The sequence below is a fragment of the Ptychodera flava genome, chromosome 22 (genome assembly GCF_041260155.1).
Source record: "Ptychodera flava strain L36383 chromosome 22, AS_Pfla_20210202, whole genome shotgun sequence".
NCBI lineage: Eukaryota > Metazoa > Hemichordata > Enteropneusta > Ptychoderidae > Ptychodera > Ptychodera flava.
Window position 1 is genome coordinate 19,946,307 of NC_091949.1, and position 17,118 is coordinate 19,963,424.

Sequence of the window (17,118 nt, forward strand, 5' to 3'; positions counted from 1 at the left end):
CGTAGGCGACAGTGGAACTGTACACGCGAACAATAAAGTAAAACAAACAATCTAATATAACACAAAACAGAGATATCGAAAATTTCTAGAAAAATTCACCCGCTTATTTCCAGCAAATAATCATGGCAGGTGTAATGAATGACAAGTGTATCGCGAAGTTGTTCAACGAATCAATCCACTTGTACCGTATTTGTTCCAATTACAGATGAAGAATACCAAAAAGGCATATATAAACAATCGGAATTGAAACATAAGACGAAAATTGACTAACAATTACGGCTCGTAAATCGATATCGCTGGTGTGTACATTCTCGTGCCAGCTCGCACTTGCCGTAATAAATTAGTGATGCGTGACAATTCGTTTCACAAAATTCCTGTTATGTGGATTTAGATCTAATAGCGTCGCATCCATACCGGCAGTTATAACGTTCCCTCACTCATTACGTATGCTTCAACTATTAATGAGGATGTCTATATCTGTCTTTAATTTCGCAATACTTAGATATTAGAAATTCATCAGCGTGTCAGATGCAGAACTTATTAAAGACCCATCTGAGTTCAATCTTCTTTCTCTCTTTCAGGGATATGAGTGAGATATTTGAAGAGACAAGTGTTCTGAGTTAGGAAGACCATCAAATACTGCCGATACCGCTGGACATAAATGTTATGATCGAGTTTTATCACCAGTCCCGTCTTTTTTTACTAATCCACTTTTCATACCGAAGTGTTGAAACCCTCGTTTAGGGTGCGGTAAAGCCATCGAGCGGGGAGCATTTCGAGCGTCGCGGCGGACTCGAGGTTTTGTATGCCTAATTAAATCGCAGTGACAAGGGAATTCGTGCAATTCCCCCACTTTGCGAAAACAGCCTTGTGACCGCCAAGATTTATGAGAAGACCGGAAGCAAGGTTTTTGATTGAATGTCCGCCTAGGAAAAACACAAAAAGACACCTGTGTGAGTTTCCAGGAACCTAGCAAAATGCAGGAAAACTGTTACCTAATATTTCTATTGGCCTGGCTTGGGTCAAGCAAAGGTACGTGAATAGGAATCATTTTTAATGGATTGGATAAATCAAGCATGTGATTTTTTCCACGGCATTGAAGTGAGTATGCAATTGAAACTTTTATGAAATAACGTTATTATTATCAGTAGTAGTAGTAATGTTTTCATTGTAATCATCATGTTGTTGTTATGTCGTTATTATTGTGTATAATCTTTCTTGCTTTGTTTATCGCGCTGATTTTATATTTACTATGTTTTTGTTCACATTCCTGGACCGTGTATCCAATGCATGATGGATGACATATCGCTTTCTTTATTAGATGTGGGATACTCGCCCCCAACAGTGTGATATGTCATGATGCTGTTTTGTTGTCATGGGGATAGGGCAGCAACCGACATATAAACAGAAAGTATGATTTATGGTTCAGCCGCTCATGTCTTCAACATGCCCGCCATATTGCTTTATTCGTTTGTTGACAATAACAGGTTCAGAGTTGGAGCTCTTTCCTTAACCCTTTGAGCGCCCGAGTCAATTTTTGTCACCCTTATAAAATGTGCCCTAGTCAAATTTTTTCAGACTTTTGCCAAAAGTTTGGTGAAAAACTGTAGCCAATTAAACGTGATGTCCATTTGATCCAAAATTATCAAAAGAATTTCAGAAAAATTCATAAAAATTGTTAAAATGTTGCACTGAAATTTTGGTGGGAAAAATTACAGCACTCAAAGGGTTAGGCCTAATAGTTGTTTATTCGTAGTCAGCAAACGCACGATGTCAGTACCGTGTTAAAGCGCTTAGTGTGCTAAACGTAACTTCTATGTGCAACTCGATCACGTTATTTCGTCAACTTGAAGGTATTATTTTAATACATTTTTATACCTGAAAGAGCGTGAGAGTTCAGCTTGGCCCACAGCAAAGCCGGTACTTTCATGCCAAGAGTCACTTAAAATACATTTATACATCCAATAGCAACGCTGCTCATTCTGTCGATAACTAAAGGCATGCAGTCACCTGCACTCAGAATACCAATATTTATTTTACTCAGGGCGCCATGTAAAAAGTAAACCGTCAAAATTCTGCACGCGTCTGGTGTTACATGGATACATTTGGCTAATATTCTCATTTTGATTATGCATCGGTTAGCTTTAACTCATCATACATGCTTAAACGCGAGTAGAGCAATATCAACAAAATATATTTTGAAGATAAGGAGATAGAATTTGTCGTACATGAAGCTTTTGAGGAATTTTCAGCAACGCAAAGTCTTTAGAATATGATACACTACCAGAGAAAATACTGCTGGGCACTTTTTTGAAAATTCGCCATGCTTTATTGTGAGGTATTACGAAAAGGTTACCCGAGCTTAAACAAAACAACAAAGAGCACACTTATTATTTCCAAACCAGTTTGCTTTAAGGGATGTAAAAAATTCAAGCGCCCAGACGAGCAGGGTTATATAGTGTAACACAGAAGATTTTAACATCTATCACTAGATCTGTAGAAGCTGGGTCACTTTCAAAGTTACTTACTAAGGTCATTGGCATTTCTAGGTTTTTGCTCCGCGACTATAGCAACCGTGTTTTTTCAATGCTCTTGGGTGCATTATTGTGTATTGGCTTACGAATGAAATTACTGGAAAACCATTTTGTTCTCGTCTATATATCATAGACTTCCCCCTGTAACCGGGTTGGCAATGAAATCACTGAAATCCATTTTTCTTTCATCCGAATTACCAATTGCCCTGCAACCGTTGCTGGGATATTTTAAAGCCCAGGATTTCTCTGTATACTCATAAATTTATTTCAAGGAAAACTCTACACATACTTTGCATGCGGAGTAACTTGGAAAGTTGTTAGAAATACTCATTTTTTCAGATTTATCTCTGAAGTGAATCCAAGTTCGACATTTTAGTTGTATTATTTATACGACCTTGTACAGTGTGTCGAGTGCAAAGTGTCCTAAAATTCGATTTGTAAACGAAATGATCGTGAAAACAGATCGCTGTCATCTTTATTCACAATCCGTTTTAATGTTCTTGCACTGCGAGAACACTGCTTGCACAAATCACTCACTTCTACCGTAAATTGTGAGCATATACCGCATCATTCCTCCATATTTGATACAGACTCATCACAGTCACGACTCCATTTCTGCTTTTTGGATTTTAATAACACACGAATCGTGCTTCTCGAACCGGTAATTGCGCCGCAAATTGCTTGAAATTTCATGTTCTATGTTGACAAAAAGCCGGCTGCCACTTCACTACCGAATGACTTCGCCAATTGTCGATGTGGATGTATTCTGCATAACGCTAATACCGGACCACATAAAGCTTGAACCTGGTCGTGTTATTCAACTGCAAATCGCCGAGATACTAACTTTTCCACGAATAGCACGACTGCAGAATGGTGAGACACTAAAAGTAAACGTAAACCCGTCTTAGCTTCCTTGGTTCAGATTTCGTTGGCTATTACTGTTACACTGGAAAAGTATCAATTATTTCTAGTATCATGCCCTAATATTAAATGCCCCTTTTCCAGTTAAGCCCAAACTAATGAGATGTTTTCACATCGGCTAAGAACGCACTGGATATGTTGTCTTTGTACAGCAATGTTCAGCGGGTCGGGTAGTCAGCTTAATGCTATTTATCTGTCGCTGACTATAAAAGAAATCTTGAAAACCCTTTCACACCAAACAACAGAAAACCATCAAATCCTAGCGTCTTATCCTATTACTGACAACGAACCGCACACGGGCGCCACTCTAGTTGACCCTGATTGTCGACAGCTAAATCAAATTCTCCCGTCCTGATGTGAGTTCAGACAATACAACACGGCACTGCAGGCGTGCGAAGGAGAAGTCGAACGAATGGCCGGCGCTGAGCTCACGTTTTTTACTAACCTAGTTGACTCCGTCATTAAAATGAATCAGAGTTACAAACTTAAAGGATGCGAGAATCGTAATCTAACCACAAATGATGATGTTGGGAATCGAAGGCAAACGGGGCGAGCCTTTACAATATGCCCAGAAGCAGATTTGTAATTTGAAGGTTTTAAAAAACACCAAAATTCAGTCTCAAAGAAGCCGCCATGCATGTGAAAACATGGACTATTTCCTCGTTCACAACAGAGAGGAAAGTAATTTTCTATTTAATTTTTGATCGAGAGGAAAGGAGAAAGCGAGAAATTTTCAGTTATGACAATCCGAAAGGTAAAATATATTTCATTATGGAAAGTAAATCATTGAAATATCAATAAAGTGGTTACTGACTATGTTCGGTGTATTTCTCACTGCTGTCTGATTGCCTAAATGCATCGCATGACAAAAGCAATAGATAAAAGGTTTCTAAAGCACTTGATGGATCTATACGCATCGCAAGTGGGTCATGGGTTTTCAGACAAATCACATGATTGCCAAGCGTGCTGTATGCTTGAATAGTGTTTCTCAACGAACAATATGCTTGAATGATGTGCTTATTGGTCACACCGTTCATCGGGAAGTGTATCTTCGTCAAAGGCTGTATCACCACCTCCATCATCATCATCATCATCATCATCATCATCATCATCATCATCATCATCATCATCATCATCATCATCATCATCATCATCATCATCATCATCATCATCATCATCATCATCATTAAAATCATTATCATCATAATCATCATCATCATCATCATCATCAAAAATCATCATTATCAAAAATCATCATCATCATCATCATCATCATCATCATCATCATCATCGTCATCATCATCATCATCGTTGTCGTCGTCGATTAACCCCCCTCCAAATCAGCTCACGCCCTTGATCATCGCTCGCTGACAAACATGGCTACTTTGGTGAAGACCAGGTGACAACAAGGGCGCCGTGCACTTTGCTGGGAAAACAAGCAATACATCACATTACTAGTTAACCTTACTAACGCGACAAGTGAGGTAAAATGAACTCTATGATCAAAATTTATCCTCTCGTGTCCACAAACACTGATGTAAAATCCCAATTCCGCTTTTTCTACACATCCGGGTGTAAATAGTGGTTACTGTATTACTGTTATATTGGTCCCATAGGTAATTCCCAAGCTTGGCAATAAATCATACCAAGGGGTAGGATATCAGTGGCACTTCGTGGAAATTATTTTACGACAAGACGTGGATAAGATCTATCCATTTCACCACTTATCTTCAGGGTGAACCCAAATCTTTCTTCTTCATAGTCGCCGTTTCCCACACTCTTGAATACCCATCACAATTTCTCTACGCACCATTCTCTGCGTGATTTGTCTGCATAGCTTGTTTTCCATGAAAAGGCTTCTCTTTAGCGGAAATGAAATATTTCATACCGTCGCACTTGGCTCGTAAGCTTATATATGTCAGAATGACTTCTGACTCGGAGGAACTATCACTTCCTTTTATCTTTCGATTTTGAACACAGGGGAAGATACTGCTGACGTCTTTCCGCGATATTTTTTCTGCTTTCTTCGAATAGAAATAATTACGAAACGAAATGTTTAGATAAATTCATCATGCACTTATGACGCAGCAAAGGCCCCAATGTGATATGATAATTTCTTGTCTCTAAATTGATTGACACGAATTCATCCCTAACCCAATCACGTCCTCTTTGTGTGTTTGTTAAAATAATTAAGAATGAATTGTATCCTTCTAGTCACGCAAGCTCCCAAATAAGAATTCATAACCTTGGTTTTTCCCCTCAGAGGCACTCCTGATATTTCATTTGCATAAAGAAGTCATTTTAATGGCAGTTTTAAAAGTGCACATATCCCTAATCGGGTTTAATGACCTTTCTTCTTCATACACAGTTTGCAAGGCAGGTACTGAAGCAAACAGAATGTTAAAGATTTACAATTTAATTATACACAATGTTTGTTCTTTCTGTCGTATCAATATTTCTTTATTTTTTGACCGATTTTACACGACTTTCCTAGGAAATTTCCAGGGTCATTTTATCCATGGACTTGTCTCAAATAATTGCAGGAGATATTCGTCAACTATTTAAGCGAACGATGCCATAATTAGAAGCCGAACAAATCGATAGCACGCAGCTGACCTGTTTTATTTACAACACAGAAGATAATTTGCATCTTTACACTTAGAAATCGCAGAAAACGAGTCCATCTTTAACAGTGGGTTCAAAGCTCGTTATAAACAGGCCTGGCCCTAAACCTAAGCTCGATAGATAATAGTACCATTGGTTGAGGGATTAACAACCTGTTAAAAATAGGGATGGCAAAGTCTTCACCGGCTTAGTTTATGAAATGGAAAACTAGTTGTCTTCATAAGGTAAAGACATGGATGGTGGCAATTTTTAATCTTCAGTGTCGTTAATATTGGATAATTTGCCTCCCCTTTCACGGCGACCCCTGACTTTTATTCTTGATTTCGCAAGAGTATAGTTTAACCCTTTGAGCGCCAAAGTCAATTTTTGTCACCTTTAGAAAATATACTTGTCAATTTTTTTTAGATTTTGTCAAAATTTTGATAACAATGAAATGTGATGTCCAATTGGTCCAAAATTGTCAAAAAATTTCAGAAAAATTCATAAAAAATTGGCAAAATGTGGCAGTAAAATTTTGGTGGGAAAAATTACACCAGTCAAAGGGTTAAAGTGCACTAGCGGAGATTTGAGGAAAAGTGGAAGTCTTTGATCTAGCAATGAAGTCTTTGATCTAACATACAGAAATTGAGCAATCACGGGCGAGTTTGCAATAAAGCTGTGGATAGCCCCCAGAAACAACTTAATTTTAGTAGTTCAAATCGGAACAAAGAGTAAAATTAAAACGTAAAGAATAACAGTGCACCTGGTATGGGCACTGAGCTGACAAACCAAACAGAAGTTGTTTGGGAGTAGAACACGAACTTGCAATTGACATGTACAAAACAAAAAAGGGAAAATACCACCTAAAGTTACCGATAGTGACCCTTTGGCACATCTTCCAATGCAATGTATTCTGTTACCTAAAATTCTTTCAGAATTGAAAGCGCATGTTAACGAAATTAAATATGTACAACTCGAAAACACTTACGCATGTCATGAAGTGGTCTTCGAAGTTTTTTAAATAGCTCATCATTTTATTCAGCAAAGCGATCGCTGAAGTTCCTGTACAAGTCGTATATATATATATATATATATATATATATATATATATATATATATATATATATATATATATATATATATATATATATATATATAATCTTCTCGCACACGTATAAGAGGTATGTAGGGAATTGCAAGTCGTATATATATATATATATATATATATATATATATATATATATATATATATATATATATATATATATATATATATATATAATCTTCTCGCACATGTATAAGAGGTATGTGGGGAATTGCTGGATGTGTTTGAAATGAGTCTTGATCCGGTGTTGACTTAACAGGTCACTGCTCAAGTTCAAAGCTCTGTCCTTCAGTGTTAGGGAGGATGCATCTGGGACAGGCGATTCTGTAATACGCACAGCATACGGATTATACCCAGTAGCGGTAATCTGCAATCAGTTCCGCTTTCCCAAGGTTACATATAGCCTTAAAACGTAGCCATGCCAACACTGCATCAGGACAGGTGCAGCCTAGTGACCGCCGCCTTCTTTTACATCACATCTTTACATTTTCATTGTTCGTGTTGAAAATGTTCTATTCGTACATTATTGCTCCACAGCGACCAACTTTGCCAATTCTCGTATTTCTCCTAGCTCCAGAAGTTTGCGAATGTTGTGTGGATTCAAGACCTCTTGATAAAATCGATTTGGCGACCAATCTGTAAGCTTTGACAGATATTTTGAAACTAATTAAGATAACGCTTGCCAACGCCATAGGGTAATGTTTGATTTTTTGCTGGAGTATTAGTCTCTGCCTCTTTTGGGGAAAGTGTGTGTGTGTGTGCGCAGTGTTTCGATTTTAGATAAATTGGAGGAGGGGTGGCGGGAAAAAAGAAAAAGAAAATGCCAAAAAATTGCCAGTTACGATTATACAATTAAGCCTCAATAATGTTTTGTTGGTTGTTGGTCTAGGTCCTGTTAAAAAATGAAAGAAGAGAGAGAGAGAGAGAGAGAGAGAGAGAGAGAGAGAGAGAGAGAGAGAGAGAGAGAGAGAGAGAGAGAGAGAGAGAGAGAGAGAGAGATTTTGAATGCCTCCTCTAGTTTTATGTCCTTCTTATTTTGTTGCACAATTTTTGCTGAAATGACGGTATTTGCCATTTCAATAATTGGACTACCCGTATATGATAAGACGTAAACATGTAGCTCAAAACTTCAGAGTCAAATGTTTCCAAGAGAGTTCATACTTATCCGTTTCAAAATCTCTCTTGTGGGAATTTACAATGCAGATATTGAACAGGGGCATCGCGATATTATGTACCCCACACGATAACATTGCCATGGCTGACAATTTTTATAACACATTTACACAAAGACGTAGTGAAGAATTCAGGGGTTTTACTGCAATAATACTGAGACTGGCAGGAACTACATGATAGTAGGAGGTAGGAAGCTATCGTAGCCACAGTGGTTTCAGTTGACGGAGAGTGAGAGAATGAGCGTAGAAGCAATGCTGTATCAAATTTATGTACAGTGGAAGAATGCGCGAGGGAGTGAAAATGCAAATGACTCGACAATTTTGTCTCAGTGATATCACTAGCAAGCTTATCGGAGAACAACACAACATTTCGGAATGCACTCTAAAATCGTCCAAGTCTGAATCTTACACTATCGATGATAGTGCATGTTAAAACATTTCCACTGTTTGACTTTAAGTACCTGCAAAAACAAACTGACCTATTTCAAAGACAGCGGTGGCCAACGCAGACATCATTACATATATTTGTGAAATATGGCTATCTAAATGTATCAAGTTACAGACACTATCTCTCAACGCTTGCTTCAGGAATAAAAAGATAGAAAAAAAAGCAGCTTCACTAATTGTACCCTGCGAGAACCGACGTCGGCTTTGCCTATCAAAGACTCAGAGAAGTCCGAGTCAAATTCGATACGGATTTGATCAGCCTATAACAGTCCATGCGCCAGGTATTACGAAACTCGAAAGAGTTTATGCATATCTTGCCCTCGGTAGCGCCCACCATTTCGACAGTTGGCAAAGATAAGAGCACTCAATCCGCGGGCATGAGAAAGCATAAGTTTTTTCATAAATATTGATTATTTTTACAAGGTACCACAGGACGGCCTGGTAATTTGATACCTATATCGACATTTCATTTTATTTTGCCAACATCAGAGGAAGACCCCGCCCTGACATACCTCAACGTGGAAACAAAATGTCACTTTCATTATTATTCATATTTTTGATAGTGTATGAGCCCTAATTTTGTAGGACTCATCGTAGGATTTCTTCCCGTTTGGTAATCTTCTACATTACGGCCTCGTTTTGTGAGTGACGTATAGGGTCATAGCAAACCGGCCTTTGAGATCACACTGATGCGAGTATTCAAGGCCGATATATCCATCTGCGTAGGTAATATGATTTGAAATGGACTAGCTTGTCAGCGTTGCTATTGCTACCGGTTCATGACGGATTTCACTCTGTAGGGAGAAGCCGTATTCAAATGGCTAGTTTGCGAGATGTTGGCATCCCAGAATTCTTTGTTCTCAACGAAACCATACAAAGTATACCTTTTACTCACTGACAATCGGAGTGTCGTACATGTTCATTTTTTTTAATTTTGAAAATAGGCAGTGACTCATGAGAATACGAAGAAAAAAATAGTGGATACAAACTACAGAAGTCACAGAAACGCATCGATTCTGTCAAAATGGCGCGCATTTAAGCCATAGTTAAAGCTCCATTAGCTGTAACACGTTTGACACATTATCTAGTGGTTTTATTCGTTTTTGAATAGTTGTTTCTTGTTCAAATGCTAAAATCATGTCGACATGCTAAGTATTCGAGTTGCCATTAGTGAAAGTTTGTGTAACATTGAATTTTGATTTTAGAAAAGCATCTTCTTCTGGCCTAGGATTCATTTGTTAACAATTACATTATATTTTATACACAATGCTGTATTTTGACAACTTGTAGGATAATGCCGTGTATTTCATAGTATATCAGGTAGAATATAAGGAAATGTACTGATTAATAAAGAAATTATATTACAATTAAAATATTTTCAAATGTTACAACTATTTTCACTTTAAAACAAATAAGTTTGTTATGATTATGCACAGAAAAATTGCACAGGAACTTATTTCAAGTGAGAATTTAGACTGCGGTTTACGAACAAATATACCATTCTCTCTTAAGATTTGCCATCGACAATAGCTTTAATACTCACTGTTATACTGAAGCTTAATTGGTTATTCCAAACTGTCTAGGGTTAAGTAGAGTCACGGGGGATTATGAAAGAAATCGGCCTTCTCTCTACTCATTGCAAATTGTTTTTATTGCCGATAAGGTTGAGGTTATGGAAACTCTCGCAATTCATCGGCTGCAAAGGAACATAAATACCTCTTTAAGTTCGCGCACAACATATTGCGACCATATCCTCTCGGGGGATTGAAATACAAATGAATTACGGAATAGTCTTTCCATTGCGTCTTTAATTGAGTAAAGAAAAAAGTTATGAACAGTAGAGGTTGGTAGGACTTGATATTATCACTTGCTAGATTTGCTGATGACAAAAAACATCATTAGATTTAAGGAAAATATGCACATTCACATACACACAATCACACACACACACACTATATATACACTATATATATATATATATATATATATATATATATATATATATATATATGTGTGTGGTGTGTACACACAATGTTTTATATTCATATATATATATATATATATATATATATATATATATATATATATATATATATATATTACTTTAGCGTTCATAAATGGAGTTAATGCATGCATTGCGATCAGATCGCTATGTTGTGCGTAACTCGGGAGCAATTTTTGTTTATGGCTTCCCCATATGTTGCCATATTTTATAAAGCTGTGTAACCATGGAGATCTTCAGCAAAAGTACTGACTCGTGAATTTCTTTTTTGATGAGGTGAGAGCCTCAGAACTAAATCTTCTCTTGTACGTAAATGTCACTATGGGTTCATACTCTTACGTGAAAGACTGCGTAACATTACTAGCGTATACAAGGCTGTAGTTGATTCACAGGCACATATCACGAACCATGAACCAATGATGGGGGAGTGGTTGTCAATCTCAGTAAGTGATAGATCAATTTGTACCACAACGTTCGGATGAGTATCATATGTTTTGTTGTCACAGAGATTGTGAATTGAATACTGTAAGTTCGTGATATCTGAAAAGGTTTTTTGAAATATACCTTTACAGTTTGTTTAAGTCTTTTAATGAATAATCAGATAGTGGTCGAGCTCCAAAAGTATTTTTAAGTATATCCATACATGTGTTGCGATATCTGTCAAAATAAAAAACGCTGTACCATAGTCAAAATTTCAGTGTTTCACATCATGCACCGACTGCGACTTCTCGTTTGACTCCCCAGAATGTTGTCAATCTGTACAGTTCTTAAATTCCACTATTGCTAAAAATTGAATTTATTCCGGACCTGATTTAATTTGTCGGCAACAAAAAAGTCGTCAGAAATGTACAGGTTTTGCGGAGAGGCAGATTGATAGGCACTGATGCTTGCTATATGGAATTGAACAAGAAACAGTATTCCCTACAAAGAGAAAGAATATTGAAATAATGTCTTGTTTCTATTTCCGTTTAATGCAGTTCCCAGAAAAGACGAGTGTAGTTGCATATAAGTAATTTAAACAGTTGATCGGAACGTCGTGTAAATCCATGGATGGGTAACCCATTGAAATGATAGCACGTGTCATGTATCATGGACAGTGCGATCTATCATCGTTTCCAACTCTTCAGTTTTCAGTAAAACGGAACGAGTAAACAGTGCTATGAGTAGAAACAGTGACGCCCCCTAAGGCAATTATTTCATCACATTATGATTACCGCAGAACAAAGATAACATCTAGGCTTGTATCATTCCCTCTGGAATTATGTATATGGATAACAAGGTGCACCTATTCCCCTATATCGACTCAGCATCCATTTTTGTTCACAGTTGCGAGACATGCGCCATAGGCAACATAGATGAAATCGTTGTGCCTGGCTATTTAATATGGAGGTTCTAAGAACATACAATTGCATAAGTTCAAATCGCCAACAGGTTGATAGTACTTCACAAACGGGAAAGGCAGGTGACCCCTGAAAAACGAAGCCGAGAAATTCTCGAATTAACAGTAGCATCATCGCATATGGTGCAGATAGAGTTACGTGTCCGAGACGATGATAAGAAATATTGCTGTGATAGTTTGAGTCATAAATTATAATGTGGAATTCACTGACTATTCCCGTGTGAGTTTCTGATCCATGACAACTTGACACGGATTTCAAATCACCAACACATCAAAGACCTCAAACACCAGATATGATAGTTAAATTTTCCTATTCAAGAATGGCGCAGACGCATCTAGAAATACCAACTAAGAATGATGCCGTTCCCATGATAGGTGTTTGAGTAAGATAACATTGAGATAGGCCAAGGCCCTTGAAATTAAGCGTGTGCAATGGCCCATTATCTCATAGAACAGCGTTTTATGAAAGCAACATTTGAGCGAATAGTGTCAATTTGCCGATATCAAAACATATATGCAGCTAGATATACTCAAGAACGGAAACCTTATAGAGCGATGGGTGTTCCCACTTTCTATGCTCCAGTTACATTGAACGGTAAAAACCCTCAAGCCTTCAATTTTACACACTTAAATTGCCATATGAAAAATTCATTTATATTCAATCAATATTGCTCTATGAAAATTTCACTCCTTCAGACACGCCGACCACCCGGTCAGGATTCAAGTGCTCTTATTTTCTTTGCACGCAAATTTATGGAAATTATATCGTCAAATGACATCAAGATTAGTGAAGATGAAAATGATAAGTCATCGATCAAATAACAAAAGGATACAATATGGTTACTCTATCAATGGTTGTGACACACCTAATGAACCGTTATGTTTTCCAAAGAGTTATTTGTTACAGGAATTCTATTGCGTTTTTGCTTTGAAAATTGAGGTATTACTACTCTATTTCTCAACTACAATGTCGGTTGACTTTCTCTTGCGACATGTTTAAACAAAATAAAAATCAAAACTACAAACATGAGCATTTTCCCTGCATACCAAGTCTATGAAATAATCGAAATTGCGGGAAACTTTTAATCTGAGTAAATGCAAGTACTGATATTTTCGAAGGCATTTCATTTTAAAGGACTTGCAAAGCGAAACACTCAAAAGGCTCAGTTCCTATCAATAGCATTAAGCCTCGCAATGAACCAGGATTTGTCATTGGAATCGATTCGCCATATGTGCACGGTACATTAGGTTAGTTTGTTTTAACCAGAAAATCTCATGAGAGTCCATCAGCTGTAGTTTTTTGTTGTGTTTCCGGAATTTTTGTTTTGTGTCCAAAATAGCGTTCGACTGACAAAATTACATCGAGATGTCTTGTGTTCGACCTGTCGACACAGTTCTGCCCGTGTGTGGTGTCTAATATTATTGCTAAATACAGATTTCATTAGTTTTCACATTATAGACCATGTATTGTTTTCAGAGCCCTATACTTGATATTTCAACATGACTTATGAAGACGAGGAAGTATATATTCAAACATATAGTCAGTTAACATCGAACGTTACACCTTGTGTCTCTTTTGTAGATATTAAAATGGCGTTATCGCGACAAAAGGCCCTGGAAATGTAGCTACACGTATTTGCTCCATTTTTTTTTTGTTTTAGGCGGGAGTTATCTCTAGGATCTAGGATACGGTGAAATTGCGGCTATGTTATGACCACGTGATCCAGTATCGTTATCGTATTATTTTCAATTGACAGGGTCAATGTTTACACGCATTTGCCAAAACAAGCATGCCTTTCGCATGGACCACATGCTTTCTCTTGGCCTGATGAGCAATAAGTGGTGACGTCAAGAGACCATGTGACCAATCGGACACATGCTGTATCGTTTTAGGAAGTAATTTTTCAAAGAAGACATTTATCGGTCATCCTCCTTTATCAAGACATGCACATGTCTTTTTGTAAGAATGGGTGTATTAGTATACGTGAAAATACATTGTGTATTTTCCGATGCGAATTCTTCTGGTATAAAGTTTAAATCACAATATGATGTCACCATACACTACAACGTTTTACCTACATGAAATAACATTCTCTCGTATCAACACTGTAATATATCAAGTTCATTTGACATGCACCCCGTAGAAAAGAGAAAGTGTGGACGTCCTACCGTCAAGAAATCCCAACGGACCAGATTATTCAATTCACGAGTTTTTTTATCTGAAAACTGGGATCCTCACTCGCTTATCGATTTCATTTAATTATTCATAGACAATAGATAAAGTGTCGTGTTTTGATGACCTCGTAGATGTATGTCGTGTCGGCACTATCGGTTCACTGAGTACAAATTTGTATGTTAAGATTGTAGTTTTCCTCGGTTAGTTGTCAAAGAGGGCAAGCCTTTCAACTATTCTGGCCGTTTTTTTCGTCTCTTCAATAAACACAAATACATTTACCAGGAAAGATATCAGGTGATTAACGAACAGGTGCAAGAAATACACACTGAAATCAACAAAAAAAAACATGGCTGCATAAAATGACTTTTGAATACAGTGTCGTTCAAAGTATATTCTTTTGTGTATGTACCTAACATCCTCTCATCACTGAGCTGTTTGAGCGAAGAAATCTTTGCATAGGTTTGCCAGGTCGTTTAATCTGCTGGTACGTGAATCTTGATGACTATTTAATTTGATTTTAACATCTTGACTCTTTTTTGGGGCAAATTGCAAATGCTTCAACATCCTGTCAACTCTATACTTAAGCTCTACTTTGTTAATGTCAACCAGTACATAACAATAGCAAATTGGCCAATAACAACAAATTTATACCGCTCATTTGCACTGGGAAATAACATACAATGGCATGAACCAGATTGACCTGACTGCAAGAAATAGCACTTTATGCTAAGTAATTAAGGTTCGAATTATGTTCGCACATTGTAACAACCCTCGTCGTTTAGTCTTCAACTCATACCTGTATACAGTATGTTTCTCTTTGGAGACTATGTGTCAAAATTTCTGTAAACGTCAATGTTAATATTGTATGAGTTCGTTAGATATAAAGCCAATTCATCGTTTTACGTTAATTTTCCAAGTTTAAAAAGAAAATTAGTTCGACTGAACTATACTATTTGCTTTGTATTGATTAGCTTGTCACGATTATTCGCTTGTGTATTACTCTGGTATAATTTATATATTAGCCCGCAATTGTAACGGGTTTACGGCCTCGAAGTGCGAATAAATTCGCAAACTTTTGTGCACCAGTCACAGCCTACAATTGCCATCATTCTTTCATCTCCCCCCCCCCCCAACTCAGTTCATAATCGAATATCGGGAAAGGGCATTCATTTACTCTCGGCTGTGTGCACACAATACGCCCACAAGAAAATATTCATTCACGGCAACCGACCGTTTATAAATATTTGATTCAATCATTAACTTTGATAATAAAATCGAAAAGCATAACGTGCCCTGCCCTCAGTCACGTGATACAACCTTGGAATCTTCTTTAGATATTCATACCCATACAAAGGAGGGAACCTAATAAATATGTTGAAGGTCATGGCCCTCGAACGCTCAGCTCATATGGTAGTCTCATTAGCAGGACTGAAGTAGACTGACCGGGTCCACACTAGACCATTTTACAAGTCAGCATTATCCTAGGGAGTTCAGTCCATTCAAGAAGCTATGGTAGGACCCCCTCTGTGCTTTTTCAATGAAGATAGGGCCTATATATATATAGTATTCTGCAGATGTTATTTTTTAAATGAAAGAGTTTCTGTTTTAGCTTTTTTCCCCGAAAGATAGTTTATGCTGGAATTCTTTTCCACAAAAGCCTATGAATTCAAACGATATATGTTGACACTCTTCTATCAACAGCATTTTCTCCGCATGTTCAGGGAAAGGGGAAAATTGTGCCTCTTCATCTAAATGAGGAAAGGGACTTGATTTCGGGGAGCAATGTTTTTTAGCCTTTCATTGCGATCAAAATGGCCATTTAAAATTGGCTAAACACGGAGGAATTTTCCACAATTTGATCATTGATAGTGTTTCAAGTTCTGCTTTCAAACTTTACCACTGTCAAAACATGAACACAAATTGCATTTCCGAAGGAGACCAAACCGCAATATGTTATTGACTGCCTACACTGCACGTCACGCTCCGTGTGCATCACCAAAGCTGAATCAAAGGCGACATTTCGTCTTTTCCGAGGGAAATCACAGTTTATTTTACTCGGGTAACTATCAGATATACGGGCAGACACTTTTGATTACTGTGCTTAGTCTGTGTTTTGGGTCTACAGTTTAGTGCGCGATTTCTGCAACGACAACGTAAGCAACGTTGAAACACGCGTACGCTATTTGCGCAACACGGAGTCGAGAGAAAACACTAGATTACTTTGTTTGTATTTCCCTTCTTTTAAAGAGAAAACTCGTTCCCTAGGATTGAGCACGTCTATGAAATATCTCATTCCCTATAGTCCAATTCTAATAAACTCCTTTTATGACTTTAGTTTGCACAGCTTCATGTCCAGACTCACAAAAGTTACGAAAGGTCAGACTTGGGGATCACATTACAATCCCTTTATACAGAAAAGCATGTCATGTCAAAAATTTGCCCCAAATCGAAGTGTAATCATGGTAGCAAATTCCAAACTATGGCGATTCGTATCAATTCTAAGTAACAAAAATCACAGTTACACTTGAGTTTAACAAATAAGTTACCCTCTGAACTGCAATAATACCAAATGAATGTTCCTCAGGTCATAAGCTACTTTTATGCATGCCTTGTCCCTTTAAAGGAACAACGTCGCTCTTTCTGCTGATTTTTGATGTCAAGAAAAAGTGAAGGACAATATTTCAATACACTTTCAACTAATATTAATGTTAAAGTAATGTATAACTTTCTTGCGCTATACGTCAATCTGCAGTTTTTC

The 17,118-nt window shown here is 37.4% G+C and overlaps 1 protein-coding gene across 1 annotated transcript in view; it reads left to right on the forward strand.

The window, feature by feature from the left end:
* The window catches only part of LOC139122920 (neuronal acetylcholine receptor subunit alpha-10-like), a 123,542-nt gene that overhangs the window by 46,925 nt on the left and 59,499 nt on the right, over nucleotides 1-17,118 (forward strand). The window contains exon 2 of the mRNA XM_070688787.1: nucleotides 582-1,032. Coding sequence (XP_070544888.1) covers nucleotides 978-1,032 — 55 coding nt within the window. The 5' untranslated portion in view covers nucleotides 582-977. The remainder of the gene's footprint in view (nucleotides 1-581; nucleotides 1,033-17,118) is intronic.